General features: G+C 37.1%; 1 protein-coding gene across 4 annotated transcripts in view; it reads left to right on the top strand.

Annotated features, from left to right (window-relative positions):
- Positions 1-16,985, top strand: part of LOC150080762 (high mobility group protein B3-like) — a 260,329-nt gene extending 243,344 nt beyond the window's left edge. For 3 of the 4 annotated variants that reach the window (XM_090381085.1, XM_090381084.1, XM_090381083.1), the window contains one exon: positions 12,821-13,593. In XM_090381085.1, the coding sequence (XP_090237211.1) occupies positions 12,821-13,366 (546 nt within the window). In that variant the 3' untranslated portion in view covers positions 13,367-13,593. Of the gene's footprint in view, positions 1-12,820; positions 13,594-16,806 lie in introns of those variants that run through there. The other variant, XM_090381086.1, reaches the window with a different exon arrangement.
- Positions 16,986-17,518: the final 533 nt, after the last annotated feature.

Below are 17,518 nucleotides of genomic sequence, written 5' to 3'. Positions count from 1 at the left end.
ACCTCAGATGTGGGAACAATATTCCATGGCAGGGCGGATTTGTGATTTATAGAGAGTGAACAGCTGTTTGGAAGAAAAGTAACTCCGAGAGCCGAAGAGAAAACCAAGTTTTTTAAATGCGGAGGAAGCAATATTTGTAATGTGCTTGTGCCAAGAGAGATTAGAAGTCAGGGTAATCCCCAAAAGAGATATATCATTTTTCCTAGAAATCGGAATGTTACTAAAGATAAGCATAGGAGCAGAAGAATCCTTTTTGCGAGATATAAGACAAGACTGAGTTTTAGAAGGGTTGAAATCAACTAAGTTGTCTTTGTCCCACTGGAGAATTACCTGAAGATCGGCATTTACGGAATTGGTAGCAGATTTTCGAGAAATTGAAGCTGATTGAGCAGGACAAGGTTTCTCAAAATAGAAAGTGGAATGCAATGTGCTATCATTGGCAAAACTGTGGATAGAATTTCCAGTCAATGGAAGAAGGTCATTAATATACAAGAGGAAAAGAGTGGGGTGAAAGAACTGAACCTTGGGGGACACCGGCATTAATGGAGAAGTTAGAAGACAGAGAGCCATCTACCATCACCCTCAGTGAGCGATCACAGAGAAAACTGGATAACCAATTACTAAAAACAGTTGGCAAACCATAAGATGGAAGCTTGTTTAGAAGACCTTTATGCCAAACACGATCGAAAGCCTTTGAGATGTCAAGGGCAATTACTTGTGTTTCCCCAAACCTTTCCATTGAATTAGTCCATAAATGGGTAACATAAGCAAGAATATCACCAGTGGTTCGACACTGACAGAATCCAATGTGGCGATCGTTGATCAGACGGAAGGTTTCTAGGTAGTTTAAGAGTTGGAGGTTAATTGATTTCTCCATTACTTTAGAAAGAGTAGAAGTAATTGCAATGGGACGATAATTGGATGGGAGGGATTTGTCACCCTTTTTAGGAATTGGCTGGATATGCGCAAATTTCCAAGCAGAAGGAAAAACACCTTTGGAATAAGAAAGTGAAAAAAGGCGGCAAAGAATAGGAGTAAGTTCAGGAGCACAGGTTTTGAGAACAAGTGGAGAAATACCATCGGGACCTGGAGCTTTCTTAGCATGAAGATTCGTCAAAATTCTTCTGATATCCTTTTGAGGGAAGACCACAAGAGGCATTGAATGGAGCGTGTTAGGAATATTGGGAGGTGTTTTACCAAGATCATTAATACATGAGTTGGAAGAAAAATGGGATGCTAGCAGGCCAGCTTTATCCTTGACTGAAGTGGCAACAGAACCGTCTGGTTTGGACAGAGGTGGGAACAGAGATGGTCATAAGTTGCGGCCAATAGCTTTGGCAAGAGACCAGAATGCTCGGCTACCATTAGGGCAAGAAGCAAGTTTTCTACCCTTAGCCTGTTCAAACTCTAGTTTGTACTGATTAATAACTGCTTTACAATTGTTGCGAGCTTTGGTGTAGGCAGAAAATGAAACTGGAGAATTAGAAACAAGCCAATTACGATATGCAACATTCTTCTCTTGAACAGCCTTAGCACATTTATTGGAAACCCAAGGTTTAGTTAAAGGACGAGATTTTAAAGTGGAGTGTGGGATAAAGGACTCCATTCCTGCAAGAATAATTTAACTCACACGATCTGAGCAAACGTTGACATCAGAAGTTTTGAAACAGTAATCTGACCAGGAAAAAGAAGAAAAGAAGTCTCGCAGGTCATCCCAGTTTGCATTCTTGTAATGCCAAACAACACGAGGTTGGGAATAGCCATGAGATAAAGGTTCCATTGGAGAAGAGACAACCACCAAGTTGTGATCTGAAGTGCCTAAAGGACCTCTCACTTCGACTGTGTACTTAGAAGGGTTGTTTGTGAGAAAAGAGCAAGCGTATTGGCTGTATGATTAGGATTATCCGGTATTCTTGTAGGTAAATGAACAATCTGTTCAAGGTCATTAGTAATTGCGAAAACCTCAGCATCTCGACCTGCTGGGTCGGTGTGACTAGAAAACAGAAGCCAGCTGGAGTTGTGAACATTAAAATCACCAATAAAAATTACCTCACTGTTAGGAAAGTTGGACTGGAGAAAGTCAAGTTGCAAAGAGAGGAAGTCAAAGTGCTCCAAGTGATTAGTGGAATTGGGAGAATGGTAGAGACAACAGATGAATTTGACACAATGAGGTAGAGAGATTTTAAGCCAGAGAAGATCAAAGAGAGGAGATTCCAAATTGTCAAGTCTCTGACAGGGAATATCAGAACGTACATATGCACAAGTACCACCTTTGAGGTGAATCATACAGTGAATAATTTGGGCATCTGAGATGAGCAGTAGTTGAATCAACTGATAACTGAGATTCTTTCAGAAAACGTACATGGGGTTTGGCAGACTGCAAGTGGAAATGGACATCGTTGAGATTAGAATTGAGACCACGTATATTTGTGAAATAATTAGGAAGGTTTAGATCTTTTCGCAGATAAGCTTGCTCTATTAGTTTGGCAATTCATTGTGTATTCAATAGTAAGAGAAAGTGGGTGGGACATGCTGTATGAAGTAATGAAATTTTTGGATATGGTGTACATAGGGTAAGAATATACCCAGATCCTTGACATAACGTGGCCTCGACAATGCTCCCCGCATACACACTACTCGGACTCCCTCCAGTCACTATCTGGCAGAGTAGAGGTAACAAGATTATACACTAGCTGATCCGGAAGCCTCCTAGAGAGTTACCAATAGGTTCGATCCGGCGTACCAACTAGCGGCCGGCCTGCGAACACCGTTTTAGAGCTGTACCCTCGAAATGTAAGGAATATTGGATCTTGCCACGACGTTCATCATAACTTCAAAAGTCATCAATCATACTGCATGATGGAAGAGATAGGGAATGGTTGACCGGAACTTAGCTCTAGAGACTAAACATGGGTTCCACCACTTCAGGCCTCCAATAAGCAAAGTGGTGGTATTGCACCGGTTGATGAAAGTCATCTACCACCTAGTGATGCAGAGGGAACAATATTTGTTATGTGCTTATACCAAGAGAGATTAGAAGTCGGGGTAATTCCCAAAAGAGAGATATGATCTTGCCTAGAAATCGAAGTGTCATCAAAGATAAGCATAGCAGCAGAAGAATCCTTTTTGCGAGATATAAGACAGGACTGAGTTTTAGAAGAATTGAAATCAACTAAGTTATCATTGCCCCACTGGAGAATTACCTGCATATCAGCATTTAAAGAATTGGTAGTGGATATTTGAGAAGTTGAAGCTGTTTGAGCAGGGCAAAATTTCTCAAAGTGGCAGGTGGAATGGAATCTACTATCATAAGGAAAACTATGGATAGGATTACCCAATGGAAGCAGGTCATTAATATACAAGAGGAAAAGAGTGAGAGAAACAACTGAAGGTTGGGGAACACCAGCATTAGTGGAGAAGTTAGAGGGAATATGATAAGGTCAGAGAGATGAGCGGTCAGAGAGAAACCTGAATACCCAATTACAAAACACAATTGGCAAACCATAATATGGAAGCTTATTTAGAAGGCATTTATGCCAAACACGATAAAAAGCCTTTGAAATGTCAAGAGCAACTGCTTGAGGTTCGCCAAACTTTTACATTGAATTTGTCCAAAAATGGGTAACATAATCAAGAATATCACCAGTGGATCAACATTGACGGAATCCATACTGGTGATCGTTGATCAGATGGAAGGATTCTAGTTAGTTTTAAAAGTTGGCAGTTAATTGTTTTCTCCATTACTTTGGAAACAGTAGAGGTGACTGCAATGGGACGATACTTGGATGGGAGCGATTTCTTGCCATTTTTAGGAACTGGCTGGATATGAGCAATTTTCCAAGCAGAAGGAAAAACACCTTTGGAATACGATAGTGAAAAATGGTGGCACAGAACAGGAGTAAGTTCAGGAGCACAGGTTTTGAGAGCAAGAGGAGAAATACCATCAGGACCTGGAACTTTCTTAGCATCAAGATTGTTCAAAATCCATCTCTCACATACTTTCGACGAAAAACAACAGGACGCATTAAATGGAACATACTGGGAATGGTGGGAAGTAGTTTACCAAGATCATTAATACACGAGTTGGAAGGAAAATAGGATACTAGCAAGTCAGGTTTATTCTTGGCTGAAGTAGCGATAGAACCATCAGGTGGGAACAGAGATGGGCAAAGGTTGCAGCCAGTAGCTTTGGCAAGAGATCAGAACTGTCGGCTACCATTTGGAAAAGAAGGAAGTTTTATACTCTTAGCCTGTTCGAAATCTAGTTTGGACTGATTAATAACTGCTTTACAATTATTGAGAGCTTTGGTGTAGGCAGAAAATGAAACTGGAGATTTGGATACAAGCCAAATTACGATATGCAACATTCTTCTCTTGAACAGTCTTAGCACATTTATTGGAAAGCCAAGGTTTAGATAAAGGATGAGATTTTAAGGTGGAGTGTAGAATAAAAGATTCCATCCCCACAAGAATAATTTCACTGACACGATCTGAGCAAATGTTGACATCAGAAGTTTTGAAACACTAATGTGACCAAAGAAAAGAAATCTGGCAGGTCATCCCATTTTGCATTCTTGTAATGCCAAACAACACGAGGTTGGGAATTGCCATGACAGTAAGGCTCCATTGGAGAAGAGACCAGCAGCAAGTTTTGATCTGAGGTGCCTAGAGTATCATTCCCATTGACTGTGTGCTTAGAAGGGTTATTTGTGAGAAAACGATCAAGCATGTTGGTTGCATGGTTATGATTGTCTGGTATTCTGGTAGGTAAATGAACAATCTGTGCGAGGTCGTTAGTAATTGCAAAAGCCTCAGCATCTTGTCCAGCTGGGTCCATATGACTAGAAAACGGAAGCCAGCTGGAGTTTTGAACATTAAAATCACCGAGGAATACCTCAGTGTTAGGAAAGTTGGACTGGAGAAAGTAGCGCCTCCGTAGCTAGGTGGGCAGGAGCAGCAGTGCCTAGCACACGCCTCTTGATTAGACCAGGGTTCAAGCCCATGACCACCAAATACAGAGGATTCGGAAAGGTCAGAGAATGACCACCGCATATCCCCGGAGCAATGTGGCATTAGTTGCTAATGCTCCTAAAAACCAAATAACAACAACTGGAGAAAGTCAAGTTTTAAAGAGAGGAAGTCAATGAGTTCCAAGTGATTAGTGGAGTTCAGAGAACCGGTAGTGGCAACAGATGAATTTAACAATAAAAAATAGTTTTTAAAATTAAAATTTAAAATAGTTTCTGTAGAACGAATAAAATTTTCCATATAACAAATGGATTATGACGGTGGCATGTCATCTAAAATTAATTGGGCATTTGTTGGTTTTTTTTTTCAAATTATAAATCACAATATTCACGATTACCTGTTTATATAGCAATCACAAAAACACTATATACGCATTATTTATTACTTCTAGCTTATTGAGTATCGTAGAACATACAAAATGCATGAATTGCAAACTGCTATGCATTCAAACATCCACTGATGAAGCGGTCGCCCATTCATCCCTTCAAAGTTACATTCTGGATGGCAAATAGATCTACACTGCTATGCAGTATATACTCAGATTTAAGGATGCATGCAGGCTTGAATCCCCCTCTGAAAACATGCCATTTGGTGAAAATTTATGTTCACACCCCTGTTCTCATCCTGATGGGACATCATTTAGGAGGCGCCATTTCGTTAGCTTGGCACGGATCTGATGTGGGCTGTCAGTGGCGCCCTTGGCATTTGCCCCAGTGCCAAGACATTCCTATGCTACTGCTGTGATCCTTCTCACCACTAAAGACAAACTCATTGGTCTGTATTGCCCGTTATGACTTTTGCACTTACTTTGTGGATTGGAGAGATATTAGCATTTCCCCAGTGAGAGGATCTGCCAGTAAGATAATCTAATGTGATGACCTGCATGTGAGTGCATCATCCCATTGGGGAAGATGCACTCACATGCATCCTTTTTTAGTTTAACAGAATGTGTACCATCCACTCTTGGTTCCTTATCTTGCTTAGCTTCGATAGTTTCCCCCATAGACCCTTCTCCAAGTTTCCCCCATAGACCCTTCTCTCTATAAATTAACTGCTATAGCAGTTAATTTATAGAAGTCTGATTCCTTATCATATTCCCTCGTGGTTCAAATGGTCTTTAAACTGTAAAAGTCATTGCTTAGTACCTATTCAACTTGTCTATCATTCTACTTCCACTTCAGTCTAGAGAGGAGTATCTGATCACTCTCTTCTTTTTTTGTATTTATGTCGAGTAAACTTGTCATGAATACAAAGCAATTTTTAGCTGTGTTTGCTGGTGATTTCTCATGTTCAGCTTTCACCTGTCCTATCCCTCTGGTGGTTTTTTTACATATACATTTATAATACTCATGTAAATCAATATCTAGCAGCAGGCTGTAACTATTCAATGCTTTTTTTCTTTTACTTATTTAAATCCTTAACCTCTCCCATCAAAACCCTCAGGTCTAAAGTTAATCCACATTGTTTTCATTATATATTTCCGTATTGTGTCTGAGCATAATTACAGATATATAAACATTTTGTTTCTTCTGTCTTCATTTTTGAAGCATAACTTGTTGTTATTTGATTTTTAGGAGCATTAGCAACTAAAGCCATATTGCTCTGGGGATATGTGGTGGTCATTCCCTGACCTTTCCGCATCCTCCATATTTGGTGGTCACGGGCTCGAACCCCAGTCTAATCAAGAAGCGTGTGCTACACACTGCCGCTCCTGCCCACCTGGCTACGGAGGCGCCATGAAGCATAACTTATACACCGATGAGCCAAAACATTATGACCAGCAAGTCATTATGCAAATCGAAGCAACTGCAGAGAACTACGGCACACATCGGGACATGGTATTAAAAACACCTGATACTGAGCTCCATTAATCGGTGATACTCTTGTTCTTCAGATGAGAAAAGCAGCAGACTTAAGTTAGTTTGACAAAGGCCAAATTGTAATGGCCAGATGAGTGGGTCAGAGCATATCCAAAATGGTATGGCTGGTGGGGTGCTCACAGTCAGCCGTGGTTAGTACCTACTGAAAGTATTCCAAGGAGGGGGAACCCACAAACTGCCGGCGAGGTGTTGGACGACCACGGCTTATCGATGCTCGAGGTGAGCGAAGTCTCTCCCAGATGGTACATGCCACCAGAAGGGTGACTGTGCACAACTCATTGATAATTGGAATGCTGGTGACAGGAGTGATGTGTCATAACACAGAGTACATCGAACGCTGCTGAAAATGGGGCTCCATGCTAACCATGGTTCACCAGCAACAGCGCCTACAATGGGCACGCAAGCATCGAAACTGGACTTTGAGTGATTGGAAGAAAGTTGTCTGGTCTGATGAATCACATTTCCTGTTGCACAGTGGACGGCCAGGTGCATGTGCATCATTTACCTGGGGAAGTAATGGCGCTTGGATGCACCGTAGGACGAAAACATCCCGGCAGTGTCGCGCTTTGGGCGATGTTCTGCTGGGATACCCCGGGTCCGGTCATCCATGTGCCGGGCATTCTGACATCTACCAGCTACCTAAGCATCATTCATTGCTGACCAGATACACCCTTTCATGGCAACTGTCTTTCCCTCTGGCGGTGCCATCTTTCAGCAGGATAATGCGCCATGCCACAATGCCTGGATTGTTCGAGACTGATTCGTGAAACATGAGGAAAACTTCCAGGTATTGCCCTGGCCTCCAAATTCCCCAGACATCAATCCCATCGAGCATCTGTGGTTTGTGTTGGAACAGCAACTCCGATCTGTGGCATCTCAACCACGGACCTTACATGAGTTAAAGGATCTGCTGATTACGTGTTGGTACCCAGATACCACAAGACACATTTAGAAATCTTGTAACGTCCATGCCTTGCCGAGTATAAGCTATTTTGGCTCATCGGTTTATTTCTTGACCCAGTAATCAGTTTGTTTAAATCATTAGTATGCATATGAGTCACTGTATGCTCTTTAGTACCCTTAAAAACTGCCAGCTGGTTAGTCATATCAGATTTGCAAAATTTTTTTCAAACTGTTCCATCTCCTTTTATTACAGAATATATTTCCATTTGCCCTTACAGTTGAATCCTTCAATAACACTTTCTCTTGTTTGTTTTTTTTTTTTTTTTTTTTTAGGAGCATTAGCAACTAAAGCCATATTGCTCCAGGATATGCGGTGGTCATTCCCTGACCTTTCCGCATCCTCCGTGTTTGGTGGTGACGGGCTCGGACCCCAGTCTAATCAAGAAGAGTGTGCTATGCACTGCTGCTCCTTTCCCACCTGGCTACGGAGGCGCCTACTTTCTCTTATGGAACCAAAGCATTCTTTGCTGGGGGCCAAAGCAGAGCATTGCGTGACATAGAATTAGACACTTGAATCTCTGTTGAGCCTCCAGTTCAGTTTTTCTCTCGGGCATCGACTTGTGTTCTCAGAGACCAAATCTCACCCAGCAGTACACTGAGTTTTACTTGAAAGTTACTGCACTCCCTACATCCATCACACAGAAAAGAATGACCATCAGCAGGAGAGAGATCTGCATACATGTGACAGCAAAGGCAAAGAAAAAAATCATAATTCACAAGTGAATTATTTATTAGTTACAATTCCACCATCATTCATGATATCCTGTGATGTGTTATCTGTAATCTTTTCAGTTGAAACCATAATTACATTTAAGTAAAGGCTTACGTGACAAAAATAAGCATGATAAGTTACCTTTAAAAATATCCCACTTTAAAAGTAATGTAAAATTAATCCTCCACCGGAAAATCAACAAAATAACAACTAGTAAACTTCGTATCTGTAGTAGCACTGTAATATCACTTTTATTTCAAGAATTATATCATGGTAAATAGGGAGTTACTTATCACATAACTTCTATAATATGTCACATAATATTATTATATTTTATGATAAGTTTCAGTTCCAGAATTCAGACAAAATTGAAGTGGACCAAAAAAGTTACACACTGCTTTCTAATAGTGGTACCAATTAGAGACTGGCTGTTTTGAATTGATAGTGCTGGCATGCAGTAAATACTAAGCTAATCAAAAAACTATAAGGAAATGGTTTTTTTTTTTTTTTTTTTCCCCTTGTTTAATTCTCTTTTATGTTATTTACCTGTGAGAATGGATTTGTTATATTTATTACACCCTGCATATCTGTCTAGTTCTGAATTGCCTATACTGCTCTTTCACTGTTCCTTAATGATAAGGGATGTGTGTTTACTAACAGAGCATTAGATGCTCGAAGATGAATGAAAAGGATCAGAGTTCAATAGTGATGTTTGCCTTGACTGTATTTGATATTGTTAAAAAGACTTCTTGTGATATAAGAAACAGAAAAAATAAGTAAATAGTAAATTCATTAATTCGTCAAAAACTTCATTGGCTTATTTAAATAAAAAGCTGTAAAGCCTGTGGACAGTAAAGTGTATTTCTACAGGAAAGTACAAAATTTACTTTAAAGTGTTATTAAGGCCAAATGATGCAAGGAAGTGAACTTTTTCTGCATTAGCCAAAAATAAATAAATAAAATAATAATAATAATTAAAATAATACAAATTCTTCGTATCATTACCATTCCCACAAGTTAATCATCTAATTATGCTTTAAGCTTAGCCATACTCATTGCCTCCACCCTGCTGAGAGGCAGCTTATTCCAGTGTTCAGCAACCCACTACCCATAGGTGAACCTCATGAGATTCAGTCTTTGTTATTTGTTATTCCTTGAGATTTTATATTTGTATCCCCTGAGTCATGTCTCACCCATGAGGGAAAGCAGGTTTTCCTCATTCATTTTACGTAATCCCTTCAGTGTCTGATACACCTCAATTAGATCTTCCCTTAGATATCTAGTTGTCAAATTTTGTGCAATGTACACCTAAGTGATTCTTCATATGGGCATCACTCTGCACTCATTGCCGGAAGTTCTGTCTGTTTTTTTAGGTGCTCTCTCTGCGAAGAGCTTAATCCCTCAAAAAATTATTCAAATTTGGCATCAAGCCAGGCTTCCGCAGTACTTTTAGCTCTTCATTATCTTTAAATGAGTTCCATGAAGGTGAAGTTTGAGGTTTCTGAACAAATAATCATTCTGGACCAGGTCTGGGTTTTGTGTATGGGTGCATTGTCATGGAGAAGCAAAACTCAATGACCCTTCTTTACCCCTTTTTTCCCAAATATTGCAGCATTTCCCTTTGGCTCAAGGCTGGCATAATATTCCAGTGTTATTGTGATTTTAGGTACAAGATAATCAATTAACAATCCTTTTGTGTTCTAGCTGAGGTTGGGGTCAAAACTTTTTTGGAATTGGATATCTCTCGTGCTTCCACTGTATGCTTGCTAATTTGGATTCAGGATCAAAAAATGTAGCCAAGTTTCATCACCAGTCGCCAAATGTGATAAAATCTATCTGGATTAGCAAGAATTAATTTTAAATTTTATTTTAATGACCTCACCCTCTGATGTTTGTCATGAATGGAATGATTTCTGAAAAACCATCTTGCACACAAACTTTGTACTTTCCCAAATGCTCATGTACAGGCTGGCTCGATTAACACTATCAGTTTGTCCCGCGAGCACATCGCACAAAATGCAAACACGTTAATCGAATATAATAATGAATAGGAAAAATTATAATTGGTCCTTGACCTTCTGGAATGTCCATAAAGAATTTTAAAAATACCTTTTAAATAACTTTTTAACTGTATACAATGTAAAAGATAATGAAAATAATTATGGAATTAAATGTTTATTGCATAAAACAGCGGTTCCCAAACTGTGCGCCGTGGAATATTTTAAATTTTTCGGGGAAACACAGCGATAATCGACATCTGTCGGACACCATGCAAACTACTTGCTCAAGGTAGTTCACAATTTCAACATTTCTTAGTCGTTTTTACCTAACTACTAAACGGAACTGTTAGGTATTTCTTTTGGTCTGGGTGCACCGTTAAAAAATTACCGAGACACTAAAGGCGCCGTGAACCAAGAAAGTTTGGGAACCTCAGACAAAATACACAATGAAGAAATGACTGTTGTGGAAATATTTGAACAGTGTTGACTTTCTCTTTCCATCAATCAATTTCCAATAGCCGACAACAATCTTCTCTGGGACCTGGCGAAATAAATATCGCAGAGAACCTCAAACCTTTTGTTTGAGGTTCTCTGCGATACGAAAGATTTCATCTAGTTCTTTTACCGTTATCTCCTTCATGGTAACATTTTCATCTGGCTCATTTAAAAATTTGAATTTTTAAATGCAAGTCTGCATTGACTTTATTAGCGGGAGACAAACAAGTAACACGTCTTCTTCCAATGGTTGATGGAGCACACTGAAGCGGGCAGCAGGCAGTTTGTTTATTGCCCATCCGACGTGTGGTAAGCTTAATGCACGATTCAAATCTTTTTCAACTATCACATTTAAAAAAAAAAATTTTTTAAATCATGTTAACTGGAAATCTGCATTGCGTAAAGTGAAAAGTGGCATAATTTTTTCAAATAGCGGTAACTGAAAAACGCATTAATCGAACTTGTGTTATGCGAGGCCTGGCTGTATCATGTAAAATGCTTCCGTGGGAAGCAATTTTATTTGATTTTTTCAAGTTCAGACACTTTAATTCTTCTGTTTTCTAAATATTTTTTCTTCAACAATGGCAATTGTTTCAGATCCTCAGCTGACTCCACATATGTAGAGGCAGCTTTGGCCATGACTTTATCCACACTTTGAACTTAAATGAAGTTTATTGCCACTAACTTATCCTTTCACTGTGAAATGAAAACCAGTAACTTGAGATAATTAAAATAACTGTATCAGGTCTTAAAAAGGTCTACATATTATATTTCTGTGTAATTATTGTTCTCCTATATAATTTTTGCTCTTCTTGTATCCCATTATTAACCTTAGCTCAACCAACTAAACACATCAGTACATATGGTATGCTAAACTGTGTTGAATCAATTTGTGTTTTTGGGGCATGGAATTAGTAAAGGGTTTTCTGTCTTCAAAAAAAAAGTAGCATCTAGAAAGAGCTTGTACTTGTTAGTTAAACAGACTTTCACTGTTTACAAAGTGCATATGAATACTGTGTTCAATTATGGAGACCTCATCTGAAAATGACATCAAAATGGTCTTCAAAAAAAAAGTAGCATATAGAAAGAGCTTGTACTTGTTAGTTAAACAGACTTTCACTGTTTACAAAGTGCATATGAATACTGTGTTCAATTATGGAGACCTCATCTGAAAATGACATTGAGCTTCTTGAAAAGGTCCAAAGAGCAACCATATGAGGAGAGAGAGACTGATTTTTGTAGGCTAGAGAGCTTGGTAGCCAGGCACCTCAGAGGTGACCTGATTGAGGTTTATAAGGCTCTGAGAGGGGATAGAGTAAAATGAATCGAGGCAGAATTTTCAGTTATAGAGAATTCTAGAACTCAGACATAAATTCAAATATTACAGGGGAAGAAGTTTAGACTGGATTGTAGAAAGTTTTCTTTTTGCCAGTGGGTTGTTGATTGCTAAAACAGGTTGCCTTCACAGGCAGTTGAGGCTGAGAGTTTGAATAAATTCAAAGGGCAATAGGATGGTTTCTTATGTAAGGAGGGAAGCAAATAATTTGTATTTTCTTATTTACTTGTTATCCCCGGCCAGCTTCCTTGCACTATATGGCTATTGCAATTACTATTACTATATTTTGATATATTAAAGATTGTATAAATGAATTTTCATTAACACATGCCGTTATTATTATTATTATTGCTATTATTAATAATTAAAAAGGCTTAACAGCAATAACATTTTATCTGTTTTGCAGCAAAATCTTGAACGACAGCTGTTAAATAATGCCCCTCTAGATGATTTAGGACAAGAGAGTTCAGAAACTTTCAACACACTACAAGGACAAGGAGGAGCCCAACAGCCTCCACGCTTACAACCAAGTCCTCCATCTGGGTGTTCAACCCCAACATCTACTGCAACATCATCACCACCAGCTCAGGATCTAAGTCCTAATTCTTCAGGTCAGCCTGGACCACCTACCACCTCTTCCTCTGTTGCTTCTGCTTCTGCTTCTGTTGCTTCTGCTGCAGTAGCAGCTTCTACTGGAAGTAGTGTTGCTCCCCTGCCTTCATTTTCTACTTCACTTGCACTTTCTCATCCACTCTCTAATGCTCATGCTACTTCCTTGGCAATGAGTTATGCCCAGTATTCACTCCCCAGCTTGGCTCATGCTGGGGTACTCACCAATTACACCCCAGCCCATGCCCATTCTAACAATTCTAACAGACACGTACAAACTTCTTCAAATAATAGTGCCACTCAAAGTCAGGCACATCTTCAGGATCCATACAGGTGGAACTAAATTTTTTAAGGTTCACAAACATCCTTTTTTTTATAGTATTAATTTCTCTGCTTTCCATTCTGTCTATTTATCTGTCACTCAGCCATTTGTGGTAGTTGTTGGTGGTAGTTAATGCAGCTGTTGAAGGTTTGGCTGCAGCACTGTAGACATACATATACCTCCATTATAGAGGTACCTGTGATGCATGTTCCATCTACATAGTATTTCTTCTATATTTTAATCCTAGTCCTGCCCCCTTCATTCTTCAGATAGTATATACAAAATGTTTGTAATGTCTTAATATAGTTTTTATGAGTAAAATATAATTCCTCAAAAATAATTGGAAGTATTTCATTCGCATATTGTTCTAACTTGTTGTAGTGATTTGTGTTTGAAGCATATTGTGCTTTTTGTAGAATAGCCAGCACCCAAAAGCCTAGCTTTGCATAATCATCTGTATGTATTTTGTTCATACCGTAAAAATAATGTTTCTATGTAATTAAATCAGGGTGCAACTCATCTTATATATACCTATACATGTTGGCAGCCTGGTGTGAGGTGACAGGGTTTCATATTTCAAGATTGAGCTGATCATAATTTGCTGTGTAATAGATCTGTACATGAATGTGTATTATATAAGTCATTAGGGGTAAAAAAGATCTCAGTTTTAAAGTATGGCATCTCCTTGGAATATCATTCCAAAAACCTATAGAAATGATCTGAAATTGAGAAGCATTTCTTTCATAAGGCATCATATAAGATGCTTGTAATTTTTATTCATTAAGTAGTTTTATTACTTCGTGGATATTTTTCAATTGTTGTTCTCATTCATATTGTTTATTTGCCAAAGGCTTTCATCCAAATTATTGAAATTGAAATGTACATTAATTTTTTTCAGAAAATCTTGTGACCCACTCTATTGAAAAATATTAGTGTATTTACTACTTTTGTTACCAATGTTTAATATTTTGAACTATTTTCATATACTTTTCAGTTTTTAAAGATTTTTTATATGTTCCAGATCATAAAAAAATAATCTTGACATTCTTCAAATGTTTTTTGTGTATACACACACTCTCACACATATTGTTCCCTTTTATTTGTTGCTGGACAACCACTGTGGATTGAAATTATTTAATGAGTGTAATGAAAAATGCAACTGTATTTATTGACAGTTGTAATATAAGGCATGGTGCATACATGCATGTATATTTAATGACAGGGTTTCCAAAGGACTGTAGTTAGCCCACCATCCTGATTTGGAAGTTGTGCCAGTATTTTAAGCAATTTTTTGTGCTGATAGTTTGGATTTTTAAGATTTTCAGTAATAAATGTTTCTTGCTTCTCTGTCGGTAAAGAAAAATTGCATGTTTGAAAAGTACTTTTCTGTGAATAATCAGAAAGCAACAGCTAATAGCCTGTTTTCTCCCCACTCCCAACCTAAAAAAAAAAAAAAAGAGGTTATCAGGCCTCTTGTTAAAACATTGCAAAAATATCCAACCTTATAGTTTTAAAGGTCTCCTTTCACATTTACCATTATCTAAGTAGTGGTTTCACTTTGCCCAGGGCACTCAACTATATAGCTATTTTTATTTATTGCTTAGAAATGTTTTATTTTCCTATTTTTATCATTATTATTATTATTATTTTATTATTTTATTTTTTTTACTCACTTAATACTCAGAACGATATCTCTGATCTATCGCTCCAGACCTGTTGAAGTATAATTGCTGCGCTGATTTTCTTATTTTTTGTGATGCTTCTTTGTAATGTTTTGTGGTCCATTGAAATCTTTATCCATATTTTAATGATTAAACTACCTATAGGTGGCAATAGTACTTTCTGATATGTATTTATAATCTCTCATATTATAGCTGAAACCATTGATATTGTTGATTCACTTGTAACCTTCTTCTTTTTGTAGAATGAACTTCTGAATCAGTTCGTCATAATTATTAATGATAACTCATTTGGTACATAACTAAGAACTGGTTTTTAACTAGATCAAAATATTCGTTTATTGGTCATTTGTACATTTGATGTGTGTGTGTGTGGGAGAGTTTCTGACTTCCTTAAACATTGAATGATTAAGTATAATTAAGATAATTACGTCGTCATTTAGAAACTTTTATCATTATCGAGAGAGAGATTTCTTTCCTTTGTTTCTGTAACTTAAGTAACTTAATTAAATCAATTAAACTACATATTAGAAGTGAAATTTTTCTTTAAAAATCAGGACAAAATTTTGTACATTGGATTATTATGGGATAGCATAACCGAGGGTTGCCTAATGCAACCATCAGTAAGGTCAGATGACATTCACAAACCAGCAACCACCTTTTCAGAAAATGTGTTTGGAAGAAATTCTAAGGTAAATGGCAGAAATTAATAATCCTGAAATAAAATTAAATGTATTAAGTATTTAAATTTCCCCTCTTTTTTTGCTTGTACTGCTGAAAATAATAAAACTCAAAACAACTTAAAAAAATTCTGCAGATAAACTTTCAGGAGCAGATTTATCAGTCAAATTGAAATTTATTTCTTCAAACTTTAAAATATTTTTAAACTTTGAAGTATTTGTCTGGAAAATTTGCACACTTTGCTACTGCTAATTACCGATAATTATATAAAACAAAATAATAAGAAGCAGTTAAGTATTGCATGTGCATGCTTATTTTCTCTGTCTGTGTGTGTGTGTGTGGGGGGGGGGGGTGGGTGTGTTATTTTTTGTGGTGCCTTTGAGCTTCTTAAAAATAATAGATGGCACCTGGTCACTGGTCAGCAAAAAAGGTTGTACAGTGCTGATGTAACCTTAACCATTACAGGTCACATTTTAGTATCCTATTATAATCCAAGCCAAGTTGGGAATTTTGTTATCATTAATATTTATACTTTTTTGCTAAATTATTAAATAAATGGAAATTTTGCTATATAGCTGCCTTATACAGTATATATTATGCTATTTAGGAAGGAAAATATGAAGTCATGGAGTAATCAGTAGAAATTTAGAAATTTATACATGTGCGTGTGTGCGTGCTTATACTTTTATTACCAGTTTGGGAAAAGTATGCCTTCAGTAGTCATCTTCTGCATCACAAATTTCAATGTTTCAATATTATTTTGTATATCCAACTATGTGATTGCATTAGTGGCATTCTATTATACATCATGATTCAACTCATACAAGATTCCCATTCCCCTATCATGAGGTAATTTTAAGTTTGTAATTGTATAATATACATACATATACCTCCATTGTAGCCTTTAAAAAAAAAAAAAAAAAAAAAAAAATTGCAAATCTCTATACATTGCCTCACCTCTAATAAAATTGAACATTAGATATAAATCAATAAAAAGTTAAACTTGATAATGAGGAAACCATATAGTCAGTTTTAAATTGTTTTAATGAAATTTATATTTCAATGATGCAGTACTTTCCACTAATTTTTCCTTCTTTGTAGTATACAAAATACTGAAGGCAAATGAACACCAAATAGATTTTTGATTTGTGTGGATGAACAACTGCACTTAAAATTGAGGCAAAGTATATCATGATGAACCTCTTAGGTGAGTGGAAACAGACAAAAGTAGCTTCTCAACTCTATTGTAGTATTAAAGAAGTTGGTTTCTAAAATGGAGTCTGAAAATGTTCTTCCTTTTAAACTTCGTGTAAATTTAGTCTTTAAAAAAAAAAAAAAAAAAAACAATGCCATACTATATTGCTAAACATTGCATTTTAATGATATTTAAAATATCCATTATGCTGTAAGTAGAGAGAATTGAAACAACTATCTCATGATAAACTGTTTATCTGATAACAAAGGATAAACTTGTACTTATATACAGTAAACTCCTGTAATAGCACTTTCAAAGAGACTAGCGTGAAAGAACACTATAACCAGGCAGGGTCCCCTGTTATGCCTTTAGATTGGCCCATCCCTTTTGCAGTGTTTATCAAGAATAGTTAATATTTAAGTTGAAAATCTGCATGCTTGCTCTTTTTTGGGCACCTTTTTTTGCACACTATTAAAAAGTGAAAATTAAAAAAAAATTTTTTTAGTAAATTAAACTAAACATATTTTGACTATTATAAAAATGATAAATGTAGTATTTTCATAATGATGATAATGCTACCTTCATTAATGAAATTTATGTATGCCATATTGAACACAA

Source organism: Mastigoproctus giganteus, chromosome 9 (assembly GCF_048544385.1).
Source record: "Mastigoproctus giganteus isolate SK-2022 chromosome 9, ASM4854438v1, whole genome shotgun sequence".
In the NCBI taxonomy this organism is placed as follows: Eukaryota; Metazoa; Arthropoda; class Arachnida; order Uropygi; family Thelyphonidae; genus Mastigoproctus; species Mastigoproctus giganteus.
This window is presented reverse-complemented; position numbering and strand designations above follow the sequence as displayed.